At 40.9% G+C, this 23902-nt stretch overlaps 1 protein-coding gene across 3 annotated transcripts in view; it reads left to right on the top strand.

Annotated features, from left to right (window-relative positions):
* Positions 1-16468, top strand: part of LOC139575616 (uncharacterized) — a 49642-nt gene extending 33174 nt beyond the window's left edge. For all 3 annotated transcript variants that reach the window (XM_071400771.1, XM_071400768.1, XM_071400769.1), the window contains 9 exons: positions 4329-4447; positions 8323-8447; positions 8614-8711; positions 9009-9145; positions 9362-9486; positions 10143-10288; positions 10419-10521; positions 11175-11317; positions 14426-16468. In XM_071400771.1, the coding sequence (XP_071256872.1) occupies positions 4329-4447; positions 8323-8447; positions 8614-8711; positions 9009-9145; positions 9362-9486; positions 10143-10288; positions 10419-10521; positions 11175-11317; positions 14426-14552 (1123 nt within the window). In that variant the 3' untranslated portion in view covers positions 14553-16468. The remainder of the gene's footprint in view (positions 1-4328; positions 4448-8322; positions 8448-8613; positions 8712-9008; positions 9146-9361; positions 9487-10142; positions 10289-10418; positions 10522-11174; positions 11318-14425) is intronic.
* The last annotated feature ends 7434 nt before the right edge of the window (positions 16469-23902 follow it).

Genomic DNA, 23902 nt, shown 5'->3' with positions numbered 1-23902 from the left:
GCGCACCTAGCGCAATGAGAGGGTAAGTGGCATGGGCTGGGGTCCTCCTCCCCAGATGTTCGCCGTGACATCAGTATCCCCAAGTGGCATGGCCAAACCGGGTACGTCAAACCCCTGAACCCAGAATGGACCAGGCTTCAAACATCAGCACTTAAACACATTGTTGTGTCCTCCACATGTGAGCTGAATAAAAATAGTCCCTTCCCCATAGTCAGACAATCGGTTGTAGAGAATGGTTGAAATGAAAAAAGGCATGAAAAAGAACATCTTCCAGTCCACAAAGTGGCGTTCTGTCCCTTCAGATGGCACATTATGGGAGATTAATGGCTCGCATGCACAGTGTCGCCCTGGATTATGCAAACAATGACGTTGGGGTACAGGCTACAATTTGTTGCGCGTCCCCCACGTTTTTGTCAGAGTGGTTCCTATGTCAGAGGCCCTGGTACAGCCGGTATTTCCTGGTTCCCAGAAGGGGTGAGACTTTCCGACCCGTTTTAGATCTGCGTGCCCTAAACAAGGACTTCAGGGTCTACAAATTCAGTATGCTCATGAACAGCAGGTTGTTACAGTCAGTGCACCCAGGGCGATTGGTTTACCTCCATCGACCTGAAGGACACGTACTTTCATGTGGTCATATATCCCTCTCACAGGAAGTTCCTGAGGTTCAATTAAGAGGCTGTAACCTACAAGTTTCTGGTCCTCCCTTTCAGGCTTTCCCTCTCGCCTTGCACTTTCACCAAAGTTGTGGAGGCGGGTTTGGCACTGGGACTCAGGATATTGGACTACCTGGACGATTGGCTGGTGGTGTTACATACATCCATGCTGGTTTCCCATGTTCAGTCTCTGGGTTTCATAGTGAATCAAGAGAAGAGCTGTTTGAATCCATCTCATCGCATCCCAATTCTGGGTCACAAGTTAGACTCAGTCAAGAGTCGAGCATTCTTATCCCCGCAGAGGGAGGCCTGTTTCCCGCTTTGCTGCTTGGCCCAATTCCGGCTAGATCACATAGTGTGTTTTCGCCAGTGCCTGCACCTATTTGGGATGATGGCTTCTATGATAGCCATGCCCCCCCCCCATGGCAGGGCCGTGCACAGACCTTTCAGGGGGCAGATGCTCAAAATGAAAAAAGCCCTGTTGTGGAAATTCTTACACAGGGACACTCGGAAGTCAATCTTAAATTAATCATCGTTTATTGTCAGTGCTCTGGAGAGGTTCCAACAAACTTAATGAACCATAGTGAACGTCTGTCAGGAGCTCCAATGGGGAAGTCCCATTTGTTCTCTTTTATACTGCAGACAAGTCATATTTGCATGATTTAGCTTATTCATAATTAATTAATCATCAACGTTTGCTTCATTCATGTGACCGACCAATACTGGGTCATGCATGTGACAGACCAATACCTCACGAGGCTTCTTCTCTCAAAGCTGAGACCTTGAAACTGAGATATCCTTTCTCTAAACAAGGTTCTGGGCGTACTGACAAATTGCAGACATTGATAGTGAGGATTCGTTCAATCAGTCACTTGCATAAACACAGAAATTGTTATGTATAGAAAGGCACTAACATAGAACACAGAAATGTATCAAATAGAAAAGCACCAACATAACATTTTCCATCACAGCCCCCCCCCCCTTTCATAATTCATATATCGACATTCGTAACATACTAACTGCCTCTCTAGCACATTTACATTTTTTGGGAGGCCTATTTATTTCTGCAACACACTCACTCATCACAAATTGTAAGCAAGCTAGTTACAGTGCATCCTAAAGACATTGATGTTGATGATTGATGAACATCTGCTAATTAGCTAGCTCAATTTTTATTGATTGTGATTTATCTTCAATGCTCTTAAGTAATACATTCATAATATAGCCTAATATTCCTAATCTAACTCATGATATATGGCTGCCTGGCTAGTGGCTTGTGTGGATATTGTAGTAGGTGGTGGTTAGCTAGAGTTTAGACTACCTGTGTTCAGTGCTTAATTTGTAAATCGTGAGGTGCCGGAACAAAAAGTGGGCGGGGTGACCTGGAGAGCTTTGAGGTACCAGAATAGTTATTTTTTTGCCTTTGCATGCATTATTATGGCATTTACTTACTGGCATAGAACAGTAGAGTAGAGGCGCTTACAGAAGTTGCACACATGGGGACAATGTTTAGTAGACTATGGTCCCGGGAAAATGTGGCCTTTATGAAACAAGGAACTCAATAATGTCCACAATCACTGACATTTCTTGCCAGCTGCCCATCATTAACAAATGTTTACACCTCAGTACCCATAGCGAAACTTGTTTTTCTTTCCACAATGCAGTGCATTTCAAATGCTCTTTGCTTGATGCAGAGGGTGCATCTGGAGAGATTGTCGTTGATACTTGTTGGCCCAAATTACCTTGGGTTCGTGGAGATCATTCGCCTTTTAAGCGGGAACCTGTTGCAACCCCCGTTGTGCAGAGACCTGTCGTCCTGATACTATACAGTCCACAAGGGCACCCTCCACGAGAGGGTTATATGGATATAAGTGGCGGGCGTTCGAGCTTTGGTGACGGAATAAAGGAATTGTTCATTTTCAGAGCTCTCTGGTGGATATTTTAATGTTCCTACTGGGGCTTTTCAAGCAGGGACAATCATTCTCCAGCAGCTTTAAAAGGTGTGCGCTGTCTCAGGACAGTTTCTAAACATATTGCACCCACTTGGGATTTGACTTTGGTTTTGGATGTGCCGTGTGATGCTCCCTTTGAACCGATGGAGTCTGGATCTGAGGTCCTCTCCTACAAGACCGCCCTGCTCAGGGTTTTGGTTTAGGGTAGGGACGTCCTAAGGATCCCGAATAGCACTGACCATATTTGTGCTACAGCAAGTTGGGCATCACCAAACACTTTTGTGAGGTTTTATCGCTTAGATGTCACTGCCCCGCAGTGTAGCCCACAGTCTGCTTACGCCTGGGACAGGGCAGGGTCATTAGGCAGCGTGCAGATTGTGCAATACCCAGATACCGCAGGTTTTCCTGCCAGGTTTAAACTCTGGGTGGTTTGCTGTGGGCCATTTAATTTGATGTCCTCTGAGGTCGACTTGGGACATGATTTCATGTCCCCATAGCCAGTGGTGGAAAACGTACCCAATTGTCATACTTGAGTAAAAGTATAGATGCCTTAATAGAAAGTTACTCAAGTAAAAGTAAAAGTCACCCAGTAAAATACTACTTGAGTAAAATTCTAAAAGTGTTTTGTTTTAAATATACTTAAGTATTAAAAGTAAATATAATTGCTAAAATACACTTAAGTATCACAAGTAAAAGTATAAATCATTTCAAATTCCTTATAATAAGTAAAGTCTTGTTTTTAAAATTGACGGATAGCTAGGGGCACACTCCAACACTCAGACATTATTTACAAAAGAAGCATTTGTGTTTAGTGAGTCCACCAGACCATAGGCAGTAGGGATGACCATGTGTTCTCTTGATAAGTGCCTGAATTTCACAATTTTCCTGTTCTGCTAAGCATTCAAAATATAAAGAGTACTTTGGGTTGTCAGGGAAAATGTATGGAGTAAAAAGTACACTATTTTCTTTAGGAATGTAGTGAAGTAAAAGTAAAAGCTGTCAAAAATATAAATGGTAAAGTAAAGTACAGATACTCCCAAAAAACTACTTAAGTAGTACTTTAAAGTATTTTTACTTAAGTACTATACACCCCTGCCCATAGCTGTGTTGTACTGAATTTACAGACTGAAAGGGAGCGTACTGAAAGGGAAACGAGGTGCAATACTTGTTCGACCCCACGTCGCCCAGTCTTGGGCTCGGTGAAGAGTGGTACTGAATTGAAGGAATTCATCCGTTTATCGCCTCTGGAAGGCGGGGCTTCCGGTGAGGCACGGTGTTCATTGGCCTTGTCAGGCGTGATGGTCCTGTGTGGCTCAGTTGGTAGAGCATGGCGCTTGCAACGCCAGGGTTGTGGGTTCAATTCCCACGGGGGGACCAGGGTTCAATTCCCACGGGGGGACCAGGATGAATATGTATGAACTTTCCAATTTGTAAGTCGCTCTGGATAAGATCGTCTGCTAAATGACTTAAATGTAAATACAAATTTTCTTCAGCAGAGGCCGATAGTGGGCAAAGTCCCAATTGCTCATAAAGTCATTTCTCTCTGGCCTACATTTCTGCAATGGATAACTAATGCTTCCAATAGTATTCTAATGATAACTCTATGTGGTAGAAGGTTACATGAACAGTAGCTACACAGAACATTTCTGTAGTTTTACAGAAGATTTAAGTTAATTCACCAACACAGCAGTTTATTTTCACAGCATGTATTTTTATGTTTTAGATCAGCAACAAATCCAGTGGCTGTTACAACCAAATTGATGAGCTCTAACATCATTGTTGATGCCATCATTGTCGGAAAGGTAGAGAACAATGTGCTGCGTGGAATCAGCAATGCAACAGGTATGATCTCTAATGTGATTATGTTATGAATCAGCAATGCGCTCTAAGGTGATTCTGTTATACAGTTGAAGTCGTAAATTTACATACACTTAGGTTGGAGTCATTTAAAACTCGTTTTTCAAACACTCCCCAAATGTCTTGTTAACAAACTATAGTTTTGTAGAGTCGGTTAGGACATCTACTTCATGCATGACACAAGTAATTTTTCCAACAATTGTTTACAGACAGATTATTTCACTTATAATTCACTGTATCACAATTCCAGTGGGTCAGAAGTTTACATACACTAAGTTGACTGTGCCTTTAAACAGCTTGGAAAATTCCAGAAAATTATGTCATGGCTTTAGAAGCTTCTGATAGGCAAATTGACATAATTTGAGTCAATTGGAGGTGTACCTGTGGATGTATTTCAAGGCCTACCTTCAAACTCAGTGCCTCTTTGCTTGACATCATGGGAAAATCAAAAGATATAAGCCAAGACCTCAGGGAAAACAATGGTACACCTCCACAAGTCTGGTTCATCCTTGGGAGCAATTTCCAAACGCCTGAAGGTACCACGTTCATCTGTACAAACAATAGTACGCAAGTATAAACACCATGGGACCACGCAGCCGTCATACCGCTCAGGAAGGAGACGCGTTCTGTCTCCTAGAGATGAACGTACTTTGGTGCGAAAAGTGCAAATCAATCCCAGAACAACAGCAAATGACCTTGTGAAGATGCTGGAGGAAACGGGTACAAAAGTATCTATATCCACAGGAAAACGAGTCCTATATCGACATAACCTGAAAGGCCGTTCAGCAAGGAAGAAGCCACTGCTCCAAAACCGCCATAAAAAAGCCAGACTACGGTTTGCAACTGCACAAGGGGACAAAGTTCGTACTTTTTGGAGAAATGTCCTCTTGTCTGATGAAACAAAAATAGAACTGTTTGGCCATAATGACCATCGTTATGTTTGGAGGAAAAGGAGGAAGCTTGCAAGCCGAAGAACACCATCCCAACCGTGAAGCACGGGGGTGGCAGCATCATGTTGTGGGGGTGCTTTGCTGCAGTAGGGACTGGTACCTCCCATAATCGATGGCATCACGAGGAGGGGAAATTATGTGGATATATTGAAGCAACATCTCAAGACATCAGTCAGGAAGTTAAAGCTTGGTCACAAATGGATCTTCCAAATGGACAATGACCCCAAGCATACTTCCAAAGTTGTTGCAAAATGGCTTAAGGACAATAAATTCAAGGTATTGGTGTGGCCATCACAAAGCCCTGACCTCAAGCCTATAGAAAATTTGTGGGCAGAACTGAAAAAGCGTGTGGGTGCAAGGAGGCCAACAAACCTGACTCGTCAGGAGGAATGGGCCAAAATTCACCCAACTTATTGTGAGAAGCTTGTGGAAGGCGACCCGAAACGTTTGACCCAAGTTAAACAATTTAAAGGTAATGCTACCAAATACTAATTGAGTGTATGTAAACTTCTGACCCACTGGGAATGTGATGAAAGAAATAAAAGCTGAAATAAATAAATCTTTATACTATTATTCTGACATTTCACATTCTTAAAATGAAGTGGTGATCCTAACTGACCTAAGACAGGGAATTTTTACTAGGATTAAATGTCAGGAATTGTGAAAAACTGAGTTTAAAATGTATTTGGCTATGGTGTATGTAAACTTCTGACTTCAACTGTATATAGCCAACATTGTTCTTTCAGTAATTAACTAGTCCCATATATACTGAAAAATATATATACACGCAACATGCAACAATTTCAAAGGTTTTACTGAGTTACAGTTCATATAAGGAAATCAGTCAATTGCAATAAATAAATTAGGCCCTAATCTATGAATTTCACATGGCTGGGAATACAGAGATGCATTTGTTGGTCACAGATACCCCCAAAAAAAAGGTAGGGGCGTGGATCAGAGAGCCAGTCAGTATCTGGTGTGACCACCATTTGCCTCATGCGGCGGACACATCTCCTTCGCATAGAGTTGATCAGGCTGTTGATTGTGGCCTGTTGAATGTTGTCCCACTCCTCTTCAATGGCTGTGCGAAGTTGGTGGATATTTGCGGGAACTGTAACACGCTGTCATACACATTGATCCAGAGCATCCCAAACCTGCTCAACCCCTGAGGGGCCCCTGTGTTGAGGATCAGATGTGTTGTTGCCTATTCTTACCACCTGGGAGTACACGTCCTGGTAATCCGTCTGCGGCCTTGTGAATGTTGAACTGTTTAAATGTCTTATATCGGCTACGGCGAGCGTGATCACACAGTCGTCCGGAACAGCTGGTGCTCTCATGCATGCTTCAGTGTTGCTTGCCTCGAAGCGCGCATAGAAGTAATTTAGCTCGTCTGGTAGGCTTGTGTCACTGGGCAGCTCGCGGCAGGGCTTCCCTTTGTCGTCCGTAATAGTTTGCAAGCCCTGCCATATCCGACGAGCATCGGAGCAGGTGTAGTAGGATTCAATCTTAGTCCTGTATTTACCTTTTGCCTGTTTGATGGTTCATCTGAAGGCATAGCTTGATTTCTTATAAATATCCGGGTTAGAGTCCCGCTCCTTGAAAGCAGCGGCTCTACTACCCTTTAGCTCAGTGCGGATGTTACCTGTAATCCATGGCTTCTGATTTGGGTATGTACGTACAATCACTGTGGGGACAACATCATCGATGCACTTATTGATGAAGCCGGTGACTGATGTGGTATACTCCTCAATGCCATCGGATGAGTCCCGGAACATATTCCAGTCTGTAGCTTAGCATCTGCGTCATCTGGCCACTTCCGTATTGAGTGAGTCACTGGTACTTCCTTTTTTAGGTTTTGCTTGTAAGCAGGAATCAGGAGGATAGAATTATGGTCATATTTGCCAAATGGAGGGTGACAGAGAGATTTGTACACGTCTCTGTGTGGAGTAAAGGTGGTCTAGAGTTTTTTTTTTTCTTGTTGCACATGTAACTTACTGGTAGAAATGAGGTAAAACAGATTTAATACCCTGGTCGGGCATCTGTAGTAAATCCTTTGCGTCTGACTCGTTAAAGAAAAAATCTTTGTCCAGTTCGAGATGAGTAATCACTGTTCTGATATCCAGAAGCTCTTTTCAGTCATAAGAGACGGTGGCAGAAACATTATGTACAAAATACAAACAACGTGAAAAAACACACAAAATAGCACTTGCTGAAACATGATGTGATGGCGGCGGAGGACTGGCAGGACATTGGGCCTCAGTATCGGTGTCTCAAATTGCCATCGATAAAATGCAATTGTGTCCGTTGTCCGTAGCTTAGCCAGCCCATACCATAACCACACCGCCACCATGAGGCACTCTGTTCACACCTTTGACATCGGTAAACCACCCGCTTACACGACAGAGAAATTAACATAAAATTATCTGGCAACAGCTCTGGTGGACATTCCTGCAGTCAGCATGCCAATGCACGCTCCCTCAAAACTCGAGACATCTGTGGCATTGTATTGTGTGACAAAACTGCACATTTTAGAATGGCTTTTTGTTGTCCCCAGCACAAGGTGCACCTGTGTAATGATCATGCTGTTTAATCATCTTCTTGATATGCCACACCTGTGGATTATCTTGGCAAAGGAGAAACGCTCACTAACAGGGATGTAAACAAATATGTGCACAAAATTTGAGAGAAATAAGCTTTTTCTGCGTATGGAACATTTCTGGGATCTTTTATTTCAGCTCATGAAACATGGGACCAACACTTTACATGTTGCGTTCATATTTCTGTTCAGTGTATAACTCACTAATATCAATCACTCTGAGGTGGTTATTGTGTGCCTCTATTTTTATATTTGTGTCCGGTGTAAGAATAAGAATAGTGTACTGAATACGCTCTATCCATGTCTTCTTGTAGGAGGTTGTTGTTTCAAACCAAAGACGAGTAAAGCTGGTCTGAAGCTCTTTGAAATGGAAACCGTTCTGTCTTTGGAGATGAGGAAGCCGAAGCAGAAAATCAACCCATCCTTAATTATGAGTGAGGTATGATCTATCACAGTTGTTAAAATAGTATGTATGTTCCCATGTCTGACTTACTGTATATTCAATTAGTGAGTCATTTTATTGCATTGGTAAGGAAGACCTAAACACTGATCAAAATTTGATTAAACTGATTGTAATAAATAATGCTCTTTGATTCCTTTTAAAGATCGGTCTAGTTGCTCTCTTTGCTAACCGTGGCTATGATGAGAAACCAGAGGTAGCTCTTCCAAGTGGATTAAATAATAAAGTGACTGGGACAGAGAAGTAAGTTATGCTCCTCAAGGAGAAATTTTTAATGCCAAACTATTTTTTGGTTCAATGCAAATGTTATGCCAGAGAATAGAGTAATATAAACATGAACACATAATCAGGTAATTTAGCTATGAAGTCCCTTATATAATTTTTCAAAATCACTCACAACCTGCTGGCAAATATTGTGTAGTAACCACACTAATGTCAAGTGACATTGAGGTTATTGTGCAAGAAAAAAACATTTAGGTAAGTTGGTGCTTTAATTTAGCCATGGTATCTCTAAAATAAAACTAATATGTCACAAAATAGTTCATTGAAAAAGAAGATCCAGGAATCCAAGAGCGGACGCTTTTTGGAGAAGGACAAACGCCTTCTGGAAGAGATGAAGAGCCTGCACTGTGACCCACACCCATTCTGCACTGTTTTGCCTTCAGAGTCAGACTTCAGTAAGACTTCAGTTTGTTTCACCCAATTGGCGATTGTAACAATGGTTTGATGTTTCATGGGATGTCTCGTGAGATGTTACTTTGAGAAATTTGACATTAATATTGCTTCTACAAACTGTAATATCCCATCCAGAAGACTGGTTTATTATTTTTTATTAATTTGCATAATATTGTCTCAAACAGCCAACCCTTGTTTCTGATTCCATCCTTTTTCAGCATTTTGGAAGATTCTCATGCAAGGCCCCCCTGAAACACCTTATGAGAATGGAGTCTTTGAGCTGTACTGTCAGTTTGGGGCTGACTACCCCGTCAAACCTCCACTTGTGCGCTTTGTCACACCTGTATCCTTCTATACAATTAAAAATGTATTTGTCGTATGCTTTGTAAATAACAAGTGTAGACTAACAGGGAAATTCTTACTTAAGGGTCCTTTTCCAACATTGCAGAGTTAAAGATAAAGAAAAACATTTTAAATCATGACACAAGGAATAAATTCACAGTGAATAACAATAATGAGTAAAAATAGCATGGCTATATACAGGGAGTACAAGAATCGAGTTGGATGTTCAGGGGTACGAGGTAATGGATGTAGCTATGTACATATAAGTAGGGGTAAACGAGGCAACATGATAGATAATAGACTGTAGCAGCAGCACGTGTGTGTGTGTGGTGTCAGTATGCATGTGTGAGTGTGGGTGGGTGGGTAGAGTTTAGTGTGTGTGCTTAGAGGGAGTCCATAATAAGCGTACAGGCTTAGGCCATTACATTGTCAATAATTAAAGGAGTAGAGTTGAACAATTTAGACATATTATTGTATTATCTTCAGGATGGGATTTAGGGTATTGGCTATTAAGACTAGTTACTTCTGTGTCACAAGTAAGCTTCTCTAAGGCAGTGGAATGTTTATGCGTGTGAAAGTAATCATTTTGCAACTACATCATATACATTTTATGCTTTCATATTCATAACATGAAAAAATCCTTATTTGTGATGTAAGGTGTACCACTGCAATGTAAACAGTGTGGGCCGCATCTGCCACAACATATTTGACCGCAACTACAACGCTCACATAACCATGAGAGAGATCTTGGATGCTGTATATGGACTGCTCATCGTTCCTGAACCCCAAGATCCGCTAGACAGGTTGACTATTTGTTGAATTATTTTATATGATTCATGAATACAATACAGATTAGAAAGGTGATAGTTAATATAATATTTTGAATTGATATGCCTAGATGAATATTATTTTCATCAAATGTTATTTTAAAAGTATTTTGGCAGAGGAATACCTGACCAGCAGAGAGAAGTATGAAGAAGAGGCCAAGAAAAACACAGAGGAAGTTGCAGGCAAATCATTAGATGCCATGGAGAAGGTGAATGCACATATTTTTGTCTCTGTAAAGGAGTAGGGCAGTCCCACTCCTTATGCATTTTATTGTTTTTGTATTGAACAGGTAGGACATTAGATAAAGTTAGAAAATGAATGAGAGAGGTGTGAGTCAGAAGGGTGCTGGGTCAGTTTCGAACCCATGGCGACTGGTATGTGTGTGCCGGGGTCTGCTGCGCTAACCGCTAGACTACACAGTCCACAAGTTACTTATATTTTAAAAGCTATATATTTTTTTCATATGATATGTTATGTTTACTATCAACCGCATAATAAAATTTGCCAACATTTGAGGGGAAAAAATGGCAATTAAGCCTCAAGAATGTATTAGGGTAGAAGTGGCCAGTGTGGTATTTGATTGACACATTGGTGCATATGGACTTCAAATTATAAGAAGAGGCGTCCAGAGAATTCGGCCATGAATTATAAAAGTAGAATAAATTTGATTAAAAGTGTGGGTAAATTAAATGGCAGTGTTTTATTTAATTTTATGCTGCATTTATTTACATTTGAGTAATTTAGCATTTATCAAATCAGGTTAATGGTGCAGGCTTTTCAAATTCTATATTTGTTTGAACAGCAAGCAGTTTTGTCACAGTTTATTGAGGGTTAGATAATCATTCCTTTCTTAATTTACAGAATTTGCTGGGTGAAGAGTTGACTGAGAACTTTATTCCTCAGTATCTGATTTGTCCACTTACCAACAAGATTTTTGTTGATCCAGTGATAACCAAATATGGAACAATCTATGAGCGAAAGGCGATTGACAAGCATCTGAAAAAGTAAGTTTGTTACAGCTGGATTATGAATATCGATTTGGATTATGAATGAATTATCAATCTCTAAGCAGTTTCCTTATTATCTGGCTGGTCAGTCAAGGTGTTATGATACACTGTTCAGGTAATATGCTCAGATAATCCCTACCATTGTGTCGCTGAGTGGTCGTAGTGCTTCTGCAAATGTACATTTTTCCTGGGGTGTTGTCAGTCATAATGCAAGTAACCTAATTTATCTTCCTCTATCTCCCCTGAATCCGACAGCTATTGTCAGCAGTAATCATGCGCCTATGAACCTGAGTTAAACCTGTTAGCATTGAGACGGTTTACCCTAGTAGGAAGCCCACTGTGAGCAGTTCACCCTGCACTATCAGCTCAAATATAAATATCACTGTCACGTCTACCTCTGATAAGCCTCCCAGTAAAGCAACAAAAACAATCAGAAAAGTGCAAAAAGTAGCGCACATTAACACATGTACCCTAAGAAACAAGGTTAATGGAAACAATAACTTGCTCGCAAAAATACAGGCTATTTCTGAAACTCACTTAGTTAATTAATTTAATGATACTGTGAAAGCTTTAAATGGTTATAACATCTACAGAAGAGACAGGAGTGCCAAATCTGCCAGGGTACCAACGCCATCTGCTAGGGCACCAAGGCCAATACCAAAAATTGAAATTGATTTGAAAACCAAAAAACACTTGATATTCTGTTAAGAACAAAACACGAGTGTATGTAAATGTTATTAAATAATTAGCCCACAAGTGTACGTGACTATGCCTATTGGCTACAGCCTCTCATATCCACACCGATGCTGACATGAGGGAGGCGCCAGAAAATGTAGCCAAACTTTAATGAGACTTTTAATTATATATACAGGACCAGTCAAATGTTTGGACACACCTACTCATTCAAGGGTTTTTCTTTATTTTGACTATTTTCTACATTGTAGAATAATAGTGAAGACATCAAAACTATGAAATAACACATATGGAATCATGTTGTAACCAAAAAAGTGTTAAACAAATCAAAATATATTTTATATTCTTAAAAGTAGCCACCCTTTGCCTTGATGACAGCTTTGCAAACTCTTAGCATTCTCTCAACCAGCTTTTCCAACATCCTTGAAGGAGTTCCCACATATGTTGAGCACTTGTTGGCTGCTTTTCCTTCACTCTGCAGTCCAACTCTTCCCAAACCATCTCAATTGGGTTAGGTCGGGTGATTGTGGAGGCCAGGTCATCTGATGCAGCACTCCATCACTCTCTTTCATGGTCAAATAGCCCTTCCACAGCCTGGAGGTCTGTTTTGGGGTCATTGTCCTGTTACAAACAGATGGGATGGTGTATCGCTGAAGAATGCTGTGGTAGCCATGCTGATTAAGTATGCCATGAATTCTAAATAAATCACAGACAGTGTCACCAGCAATGCACCCCCACACCATAACAACTCCTCCTCCATGCTTTACGGTGGGAAATACACATGCGGAGATCATCTGTTCACCCACGCCGCGTCTCACAAAGACACGGCGGTTGGAACCAAAAATCTCCAATGTGGAGATATTTAAGAGAGCCATATGAGTGAGAGGTGCAGATCCTGGTTCGATCCCAGGCTGTGTCGCGACCGGGAGACCCATGAGGCGGTGCACAATTGGACCTTCGCCTCTCCTCTCGACCTTCGCCTCTCCCGAGTCCGTACGGGAGTTGCAGCAATGGGACAAGACTGTAACTACCAATTGGATATCACTAAATTCGGGAGAAAAAGAAAAAAAAAAAAAAAAGAATACATAAATGTACGGATAGCCAGGGGTATGCTCCAACACTCAGACATATTTTAAAAAACGAAGCATTTGTGTTTCATGAGGCTGCCAGATAAGGGGCAGTAGGGATGACCAGGGATGTTCTCTTGATAAGCGTGTGAATTGGACCATTTTCCTGTCCTGCTAAGCATTGGTATGTGACCAATAAAATTAGATTTGATTCTAAATGTAACAAGTACTTTTGGGTGTAAGTGTAAATGTATGGAGTAAAAAGTACATTATTTTCTTTAGGAATGTAATGGAGTAAAAGTAGAAGTTGTCAAAAATATAAATAGTAAAGTAAAACACAGATACCCCCAAAAAACGACTTAAGTAGTACTTTTAAAGTATTTTTACTTAAGTACTTTACACCACTGGCTAACACACGCACTCTAAACACATGTACATTGTAATGTTGTAATATTGTTGTATTGTGGATGGTATTATACATGTTGCATTGCAGATATGTATTAGTAGAGTAGTGGCATAATAATGTGTTGTATGATGCACTGTTTATTTTTTGTGTGATGTAATTGCCTTAATTGTGATTGGACCCCAGGAAGAGTAGCTGCTGCTTTGGCAAGAGCTAATGTGGATCCATACTAAATACAAATACACTTCATAATGACTGACTTGACCATATTCAAAGGGTTATTCCGTGTCTTAGATAATTTTTTCATATCCATCCCCTGATCTTTGCGAATCTACAACTTATCCCAGAGTTTTGGCGTTTGCACTTTTGGGACTACTCCATTGGCTTTATTGTATTAAATCAAACTAAATAATAAGCAACAAGGCAAGCATCTTACTATGGTGTCAGGATGATAGCTAGTTATGCTAGTTTGTTGTGTAGTGTTGCGACAGTGGTGTACAATTCATCTGCAGGTACGCCATGTCCATGCCTCATACAACGCTCTGGAAGTAGTCTCCTGCTTGGTATTTTGTGCATTGAGTTGCTTACTGATAGAGTAATATACATTGTTATTTTTAGTTGCTTACTGATAGAGTAATATACATTGTTATTTTTAGCTGAGTTGCTTACTGATAGAGTAATATACATTGTTATTTTTAGTTGAGTTGCTTACTGATAGAGTAATAAACATTGTTATTTTTAGTATTACATTGTTATTGATAACTGCATTATTGGGTTTATCTTGTAAGAAAGGCATTTCACTTTGCTTGTGCATGTGACATTAAAACTTTAAACTGAAACTTTAAACATACATATCCTACATTAAAGAGGGCAAACTGTATAATGTTACTATTAATCAGATTTTTTTAAATGAAAATATCCCACTCTCTTCCCCTACTACAGGAAATCGATTGGGACTGATCCAAAAACAAATCAACAGCTTGGAGCAACTGACCTCAAGCCATGCCCAGACATGAAAAGAATGGTCAAGGACCATCGCAAAAAGCAAATTCAGGAGACAAGTGTTTAAAACAAAAAGTAGGAGCCAAAATGTGTCTTCCCGCAATATCCATTGAAACACGTTAATGATGGTGAGGGAAGTGATACCCATTGGGTTATTGAAGTATGATTAAATTGAAATGTGATTGATTGATCTTTATACTGCCATTTTCTAGAACACCTTCATTTTCTTGGGGGTTTGTATCTACGCACTTCAGGTGTAGCTAGCTAAGATCTATATCCTTGGTCATTTCTTGTTAATGCTGCGATATGTAAATCAGGGCTCTCCAATTCTGTTCCTGGAAAGCTACTGTCCTGTAGGTTTTCTCTCCAACCCTAATCTAGCGCATTTGATTCTAATAATTAAATGGTTAATAAACTGGACCAGGTTAGTTACAACTGAGGTTGGCGTGAATACCTACAGGAGGGTAGCTCTCCAGGAACAGGGTTGGAGTTAACTTACAGGAGGAGGGTTGGAGACCCCTGAATTGTAATTTTTTCGGCGACCTGACCAAATGCAAATAAAAATGTTAGTTATAGATTTGTCATGCTCATCGAAAGCAAGTCGAAATGGTAGATCTGTTCTATGTGCTCTATTTCTTTGCTTCCCGTTCTTAAGCTTAGTTTTTGCTGTTTTACTTTTGGTTGTGTACACCAGCTTCAAACAGCTGAAAATACAATATTTTTGGTTCTGGAAAATATATTTCACAGCAGTTTAGATGGTATAATGAATTTCTACACAATGACTGCTTGTTTTGTCTCAAACTGAAATTAGGCGAACTATTAGCAACCAGGAAATGGCAGAGCGATTTCTGCATATTGCACATTTAAACTGTTATTAATCAGTATAATTTTTTTTATGTTAAAGTTTGTTTTGTGTCACAGTTGTAGGTAATCTGTTGTGATAATCTGATATCTAGGAGATTCCCAATATCTTGATATAGTGATGTGGTTTACTTTTATATGCTGTTTAGCAAATTCAATGAAGTGTTAGATTAATCAAGGGTTTACTCCATTTTCAATATTAGTTGATTATTAAGCATGCTTTTCTTATAAGCCAGGGTATGTACATTTTGATTGATTGATCAGTTATCAATTCCATGAACAATATGCACTGCCAGGCAGTTGAAGTTGTATGTCAACCTTGCCACTCAGTACCTTGACTAGGGCCTAGATTCAATCAGATCAAGCATTAACCGGCGATAGCCCACACAGGGGATGTTTTGGTGGTGTCAGAAGTGGAACTGCATTGGAGCTGTCATATCGTTGTACAGCTGCTCTTGTGATCATTGCCACGAAGCCAAACCCATCCCACTAACTTTAGAAGTTCTGAACGACAAAGTGTAGGTTATATAAAAATAGTTATGCTCAAATAGAAAATCATGAAAGTAAATAATGAGGATTTCTATCAGCCTAAACAAGGTGTAGATTACATCTCAACAAGGCTGCATGGGATTTATTTCAATGCGACTCCGTGCAGCCTTTGGCAATGTCCACTTTATGTATAATGTTCCACCTTTGACACAATCAAAACATCAGCTATGCGGATATCGGCTCAGGCGGATCTGATTTAATCAGGCCCTAAGGCTGCCACGGTTTAGTGCAATGACTCTCAACCTTTTTTTGGTTACTGAACCCCAATCACATTTTGTTCTGCCCTCTTATGCAACTGATAATCAGTCTTGTCTTCCTAAGTATCCCCTGTAGATATATATGGCAGGTGCCCCACAGGTTGAGAACCACTGGTGTAGTGCAGCAGCACTTAAGATGATTTCATGTTTTTGAACGTTTTGCCGCTTGGTGGCGCTGTGTAACAACTACAGTATATCACTTCATGGCCATTTATCTTAGTTGTCTGTTAACACTTGGGACAATCAATCACTCCTTGTTGTGAAAGAAAAACTATAATGCAACTGAAGAGATCATTAAAGAAATTACAAGTTTTTACCTTTGGTGTCTTAATGAAAGGAGAGGCATATAAACATTTTTATCACGGTTGTACATGTGTGTGTGTGTGTGTTCCTAATCTTAGACAAGTGTTGAGACCCGTGCATATGCTCTCACTACAATTTTATGAGGTGTTGAAAAACTGTTCACACCAGGATGGATTAATTTTGAATTCACAATGAAGATATTAAATTATATACTGTTAATGAAGATATTAAATTATATACTGTTAATGAAGGCAAATTATATACTGTTAATGAAGACATTAAATTATATACTGTTAATGAAGATATTACATTATAGCCTGTTAATGAAGATAATACATTATATACTGTGAATTAAGGTGATTTAGTGGGAGACAAAGTGGGAGAAGGCTCTCTAAATGATCATAGAAAAGTAGCACATTTTGGGGACAGTTCCACCCCCTGTCCAGATCTAACTCTGAATGTTTTATGTTTCTGGGGGGAAGAGCAGTAGAACCTTGGCTATAGGTGAGAGGTCAAACACCAGGTGGTGCTTCTCTGGTAAAGACCAAGTATTTGATGTGTGGTGTATCAGTGTGTGTGTGGTCAGTAATGGAGAGACTGAATGACCGTTACAGTCTGGTGGTGGTCACGATTGATAACAGCTGCTGCTGTGGCTGTGCCACACAGAAACACTGTCTGAACGGCCACTATATACCTCTATACCCTATACTTAAATGCGGAAGACACATTTCAGTTGAATATATTGTTGGACAACTGACTAGGTATCCCCCTTTCCCCGTATACCCTATACCTAGGGATTGATTTGGGTTCGTGTTTTTTGTGTGCCTATTATTTAGAGGTTTTCCTGTGATGATTCTATCAACATGGTTATATTAACCACTCAGTGTACACATGGCTACCCTGAAAGGAGGACAGTAGGTCTAACATACTAAACATACTAAACATAAACTAATTTAGCTAAGCACATATACTTGTATTACTAAAAATGAACTCCTGCCCACTGGAACTGTGGTTTCTCCACTAAACTCGACTCAACACAGAGCCAATGTTACAGTCTGTCAGATCCTGATGACAGACGTCAATGAGCTTGGGATCAACTGAAATGAAGCTGTTGCATGGAGGACAGAGTCTGCAGGACCGTGTGAATGACTTCTCTTTCATCCACGGATCATTTTCATTCTCCATGCGTCATGGTTAGGTGCGCACACATCCAAACTGCTAGTTTTTCCATTGCTTTCAATTAACATAAAGTGTAAATCAACAGTCATTAAACTTCTCAAAGGGCAGTAACGACGAGGTCATGCATGTTCGCTAGTGAGCCCTAATTGTTTTGACCCGTCCTCGGCTCTGGGTTTTGTTCATGAGGGCATGCAATGGAAAAGGTTTAAAAACATTTTGCAATAAAAAACGAAAATGAAAGTTCTTTATTAGAAGAGTCCTGGTAGTATCTTCTTGTTTCATTCCATTTTCAACCTAATGACCATGACTGTGATTATGAGTGGGAGGATCTTGGCAGCGAAGCGGTGGTGGTGGAGTAGCCCCTTGGCCTCCTGTCCTTAACCAGTAGAAAGAGATAGAGGGGAGTGCTGGGTAATCTGTTGCCGTGTAAACACAGGCCCAGAAAAGGCAGTGGAATGTCTCTGTGGTGGGAGCTGGAGGAAGGTTCAGGGAGAGGCCAAGGCAGGTGGTATACATCAGCAACGAGCTGACGTCTCCCCACTAACTTATCCAAACAAGAGACAGGCGCTAGCGACGGTGGGGAAGGGAAAGAGGAGGAGCGGGGGATAGATAGACAAGGGCCAGTATCAGGGGGAGTCATTTTTCTTCCTGGCTCAGCTCTGCTTTGCTCTGGTCTGTCCTCTATCCCAGAGGGAAAAAACAAGCGTTAGTACATGAGACGGGACTGTTGCCATTTCTATAGCCCTTGATCCCGAGGCCTCCAGTCCTCCACTGATCTTGAGAACTCACGCAACAAATCACTGACGGGCAGATCGGAGCTGGTTTACATTGCAGGAGAACACTGAAGATACACATAGACCGAGGGAGAAGAACGTGCCATCCCCCACTGGGAACAGACGTCAGTTCAACATCTAGTTTTCATTTACACTTGGTTGAGTTGTCAACCAACTTGAATTCAATGTGAAATCAGCCAAAAATGTCACCCTGTCATTGGATTTCCGAAATTCCCTTATGTTGAGGACTTTTTGCTAATCCAATCAGTTGTCTGCGTTGATTCAACGTCATCACACTGAATTTCTGGGTTGAAATTATGTGGAAACAACGTTGACTCATCCAGTTTTTGCCCAGTGGGATGTCTGCTGATGTCTGTGTCTCATTTCGCCTTTACAGAGTCTGACCAATATTAATGTCCCACTGGGCACAAACTGGTTAAATTGACGTTGTTTCAACGTAATTTGTCAACGAATCTACGTGGGAAATACATTACATTTTAAAAAAGTAATCAACTGTTGTTTTGAGGGTAAAAATTCAACCACAGGATTATGTACAGTATGTCATCATGGTAACCAATTTTCAACATAGACAAACCTTGTATATAATATGTTGAATTTGTACCTTTGAAACAACGTCAGATCAATAAAACCATAGGCTGGGCAGCACCTCCTACTGGAGAGTTGATCTATCTACAGTTATCCCTTTGGTCTCCTATCCACAGTTTTAACCAAGCCCAGCCCTGCTTAGCTATGATGTCACTGACTATTACCAATATGCTATCATGAGAATGATTGTTGAGAGATCGCCACTTAATAGATTCACTGTTGCTATCGAAGTCATTCAAAAGGGTAGGTTCAATAGAGCAAATGAAATGTAACCATACGTTATCAATCATGTATCATCAATGATGCTATTTTGGCCTATATAGCATTTGGCAAGTCATCAACAGCTATTGTTTAAATTCAGCCCAGGATTGAACTAAAAATAGACAATACATATAGGCCTAGAGTTTCAAGCCTTGGTTGATTTCAAATGGAATCTACAAGTTAATAAGAAATATGTTGGATTCACGTCTCTATCTTAACCAAAAACAAAGTCCTATTCTTTAACTTAGATTTTTGGTTGAAATCCAACATCAATTATTAATTTGTAGACAAACTGGAAATAAAGCCAGACTCAGTGGCACAGATGGAACTATCCAAGCAGAAGATACATCTCCTTCAAATGGTGATATTTGGTTGCGTTGATAACCAAACACAATTCAATATTACTTTTGCAAAATTATCTGCACAGAATCTCCAACGGCATTGATCACTTGCGCCATGTACTTTAATGTAATCTCAACTAACTGCAATCCAAGTCATTTGGTTCTGCTATTAGATGAAGCACAGTGATAACACATTAAGTTGTATACATAAACAAAATATCTGACATTTTATTCCCATTCTAACTTCGGTGTGCTTTCAACTGGTTGAAAGTGGAGTTAGAACACAACTTTAGGTGCAACTAAACCAAAAATCAGACATTGCTTTTCCATTGGAATTTGAATGTCCTTTTAAATGGTTGAAATCGTAATGATAACCCATTGGGAATTCAGCAAACTTTTGGCTATCTTTTTGAGTGGGTGAAAATAGGTTGGAATCTTATTGACCAATATCTACATACTAAATATGAGCTAATTTTCCACGCTGAAATGATGTGGTGTGCCAAGTGGTGTCTGCCGTGTAAACATAATGGAAGTTACTCTTTAAACATTATGGCCATTATAAATTCACCATAGCATCTAATTTATTTGTTTCATTTATTTGGGCATGAGACTAAACAGAAAAACACCATTCTCCATAGAGTCCTAAACAGTCAACTTACTTCTCTATAACTTGGATATTGATGGTGTCTCTTTTGAACTTGCAGTGGCTGGGAAATGATCCAAAACCTTACTTTGAGTAATTACCATAATTTGACCATAACTGGTCATTCATGACCAGCATTTGAGCAGAATTAGAGAGTAGGGTTTAGTAATGCCCTTACAATATCACTAAAATAACAGACAGGCCTTCTGGTGCGTAGCTTCACCTTACATGGAGGATGATGAAGGAATCATTTTCATGGATGTCAACAATAATTAGGAACTGGCAAACATTACCTTCTATGGAGATATATTAACCTTCTACCTTCTGTGTCTATTGGCACACGATCACATGGTTGGATTGTATGGTATCCCTCTCCAAGCTAGAAGAAGACAGACCTGCTTTGTTCTTGTCTTGTTGGGGCAGACAATAAACACATTTATTTTATTGCTGAATATCATTTTGCTTCTTAAATGTACAAGAATTACATTTTTTGAAAAAATATATATTAAATACATCTGTAGCAGCTGTTGTCTTATTTTGACATCATGTCTTAGGAGAAAGTTTTGACACTATTTAAAATGATTATTTCGTTCTCGAAATGAACTCGGTATGGGAGGCAATTTCAAACTATCTACCATAATGAAACAATGTTTTTGCTTTGGAACCGGCCTTTTTCTGCTCTAGCAATTTATGCTGCCCCATTTTAGACCTACTACATGTATTACCACTTATAATGTTAGTATGTCTTATGCTATTTAATTATATACCTGCCTGCTAGATAATTTATGCTTAGGCCAGCTAGATAACAGAAAAATAACACTCCTACTCCACAGCTCACTGGCAAGCAAATAATCCCAGACATGACCCCTTGACTCTTTAGTAGATTCACAACCATGCCTGTACTCCCACGCAGTGTCCTCTCACATTCATATGACTGAAAACACTAGAGCAGGGCTCTCCAACCCTGTTCCTGGAGAGCTACCGTCCTGTAGGTTTTAACTCCAACCCTGTTCCTGGAGAGCTACCGTCTTGTAGGTTTTAACTCCAACCCTGTTCCTGGAGAGCTACCGTCCTGTAGGTTATAACTCCAACCCTGTTCCTGGAGATCTACCCTCCTGTAGGTTTTACTCCAACCCTGTTCCTGGAGATCTACCCTCCTGTAGGTTTTAACTCCAACCCTGTTCCTGGAGAGCTACCCTCCTGTAGGTACAACTGCAACCTGGCCAAGATAAAGCAAAGCAGTTCGACACATACAACAACACAGAGTTACACATGGAATAAACAAACATACAGTCAATAATACAGCAGCAAAAAAAGGTCTATAGTGTGTGCAAATGAGGTAAGATAAGGGAAGTAAGGCAATAAATAGGCCATGGTGGCGAAGTAATTACAATATAGCAATTAAACACTGGAATGGTAGATGTGCAGAAGATGAATGTGCAAGTAGAGATACTGGGGTGCAAAGGAGCAAGATAAATAAATAAATACAGAATGGGGATGAGGTAGTTGGATAGGCTATCTACAGATGGGCTATGTGCTGTACAGGTGCAGTGATCTGTGAGCTGCTCTGACAGCTGGTGCTTAAAGTTAGTGAGGGAGATATGAGTCTCCAGCTTCAGTAATTTTTGCAGTTCGTTCCAGTCATTGGCAGCAGAGAACTGGAAGCAAAGGCGGCCAAAGGAGGAATTGGCTTTGGGGATGACCAGTGAGATATACCTGCTGGAGCGTGTGCTACGGGTGGGTGCTGCTATGGTGACCAGTGAGCTGAGATAAGGCGGGGCTTTACCTAGCAAAGACTTGTAGATGACCTGGAGCCAGTGGGTTTGGCGACGAGTATGAAGCGAGGGCCAGCCAACGAGAGCGTACAGGTCGCAGTGGTGGGTGCTTTGGTGACAAAATGGATGGCACTATGATAGACTGCATCCAATTTGTTGAGTAAAGTGTTGGAGGCTATTTTGTAAATGACATCGCTGAAGTCGAGGATCGGTAGGATGGTCAGTTTTACGAGGGTATGTTTGGCAGCATGAGTGAAGGATGCTTTGTTGCGAAATAGGAAGCTGTTTCTAGATTTAATTTTGGATTGGAGATGCTTAATGTGAGTCTGGAAGGAGAGTTTACAGTCTAACCAGACACCTAGGTATTTGTAGTTGTCCACATATTCTAAGTCAGAACCGTCCAGAGTAATAATGCTGGACGGGCAGGCAGGTGCGGGCAGCAATCGGTTGAAGAGCATGCATTTAGTTTTACTTGCATTTGAGAGCAGTTGGAGGCCACGGAAGGACAGTTGTATGGCATTGTAGCTCGTCTGGAGGTTAGTTAGCACAGTGTCCAACGAAGGGCCAGAAGTATACAGAATGGTGTCGTCTGCGTAGAGGTGGATCAGAGAATCACCAGCAGCAAGAGCAACATCATTGATGTATACAGAGAAGAGAGTCGGCCCGAGAATTGAACCCTGTGGCACCCCCATAGAGACTATCAGAGTTTCGGACAACAGGCCCTCCGATTTGACACACTGAACTCTATCAGAGAAGAAGTTGGTGAACCAGGCGAGGCAATCATTTGAGAAACCAAGGTTGTTGAGTCTGCCAATAAGAATGTGGTGATTGACAGAGTCAAAAGCCTTGGCCGGGTCGATGAATACGGCTGCACAGTAATGTCTCTTATCGATGGCGGTTATGATATTGTTTAGGACCTTGAGCGTGGCTCAACTCTGAAACCAGTTTGCATAGCGGAGAAGGTACGGTGGGATTCGAAATGGTCGGTAATCTGTTTATTAACTTGGCTTTCGAAGACCTTAGAAAGATATGGTAGAATAGATATAGGTCTGTAGCAGTTTGGGTCTAGAGTGTCTCCCCCTTTGAAGAGGGGGATGACCGCGGCACCTTTCCAATCTTTGGGAATCTCAGACGATACGAAAGAGAGGTGGAACAGGCTAGTAATAGGGTTTGCAACAATTTCGGCAGATAATTTTAGAAAGAGAGGGTCCAGATTGTCTAGCCTGGCTGATTTGTACGGGTCCAGATTTTGCAGCTCTTTCAGAACATCAGCTATCTGGATTTGGGTGAAGGAGAAATGGGGGAGGCTTGGGCTAGTTGCTGTGGGGGGTACAGGGCTGTTGACCGGGGTAGAGGTAGCCAGGTGGAATGCATGGCCAGCCGTAGACAAATTCTCAATTATAGTGGATTTATCGGGGGTGACAGTGTTTCCTAGCCTCAGTGCAGTGGGCAGCTGGGAGGAGGTGCTCTTATTCTCCATGGACTTTACAGTGTCCCAGAACTTTTTTGAGTTTGTGCTGCAGGATGCAAATTTCTGCTTGAAAAAGCTAGCCTTAGCTTTCGTAACTGCCTGTGTGTACTGGTTCCTACCCTGAAAAGTTGCATATCACGGGGGCTATTCGATGCTAATGCAGAACGCCACAGAATGTTTTTGTGCTGGTCAAGGGAGTCAGGTCTGGAGAGAACCAAGGGCTATATCTGTTCCTGGTTAAAATTGAAAGGGGCATGCTTATTTAAGATGGTGAGGAAGGCACTTTTAAAGAATAACCAGGCATCTTCTACTGACGGGATGAGGTCAATATCCTTCCAGGATACCTGGGCCAGGTCGATTAGAAAGGCCTGCTCGCTGAAGTGTTTTAGGGAGCGTTT

This window comes from Salvelinus alpinus, chromosome 5 (assembly GCF_045679555.1).
Source record: "Salvelinus alpinus chromosome 5, SLU_Salpinus.1, whole genome shotgun sequence".
Classification (NCBI taxonomy): domain Eukaryota; kingdom Metazoa; phylum Chordata; class Actinopteri; order Salmoniformes; family Salmonidae; genus Salvelinus; species Salvelinus alpinus.
Note: the sequence above shows the minus strand (reverse complement) of the source record. Positions and strands in the feature narration are given on the sequence as shown.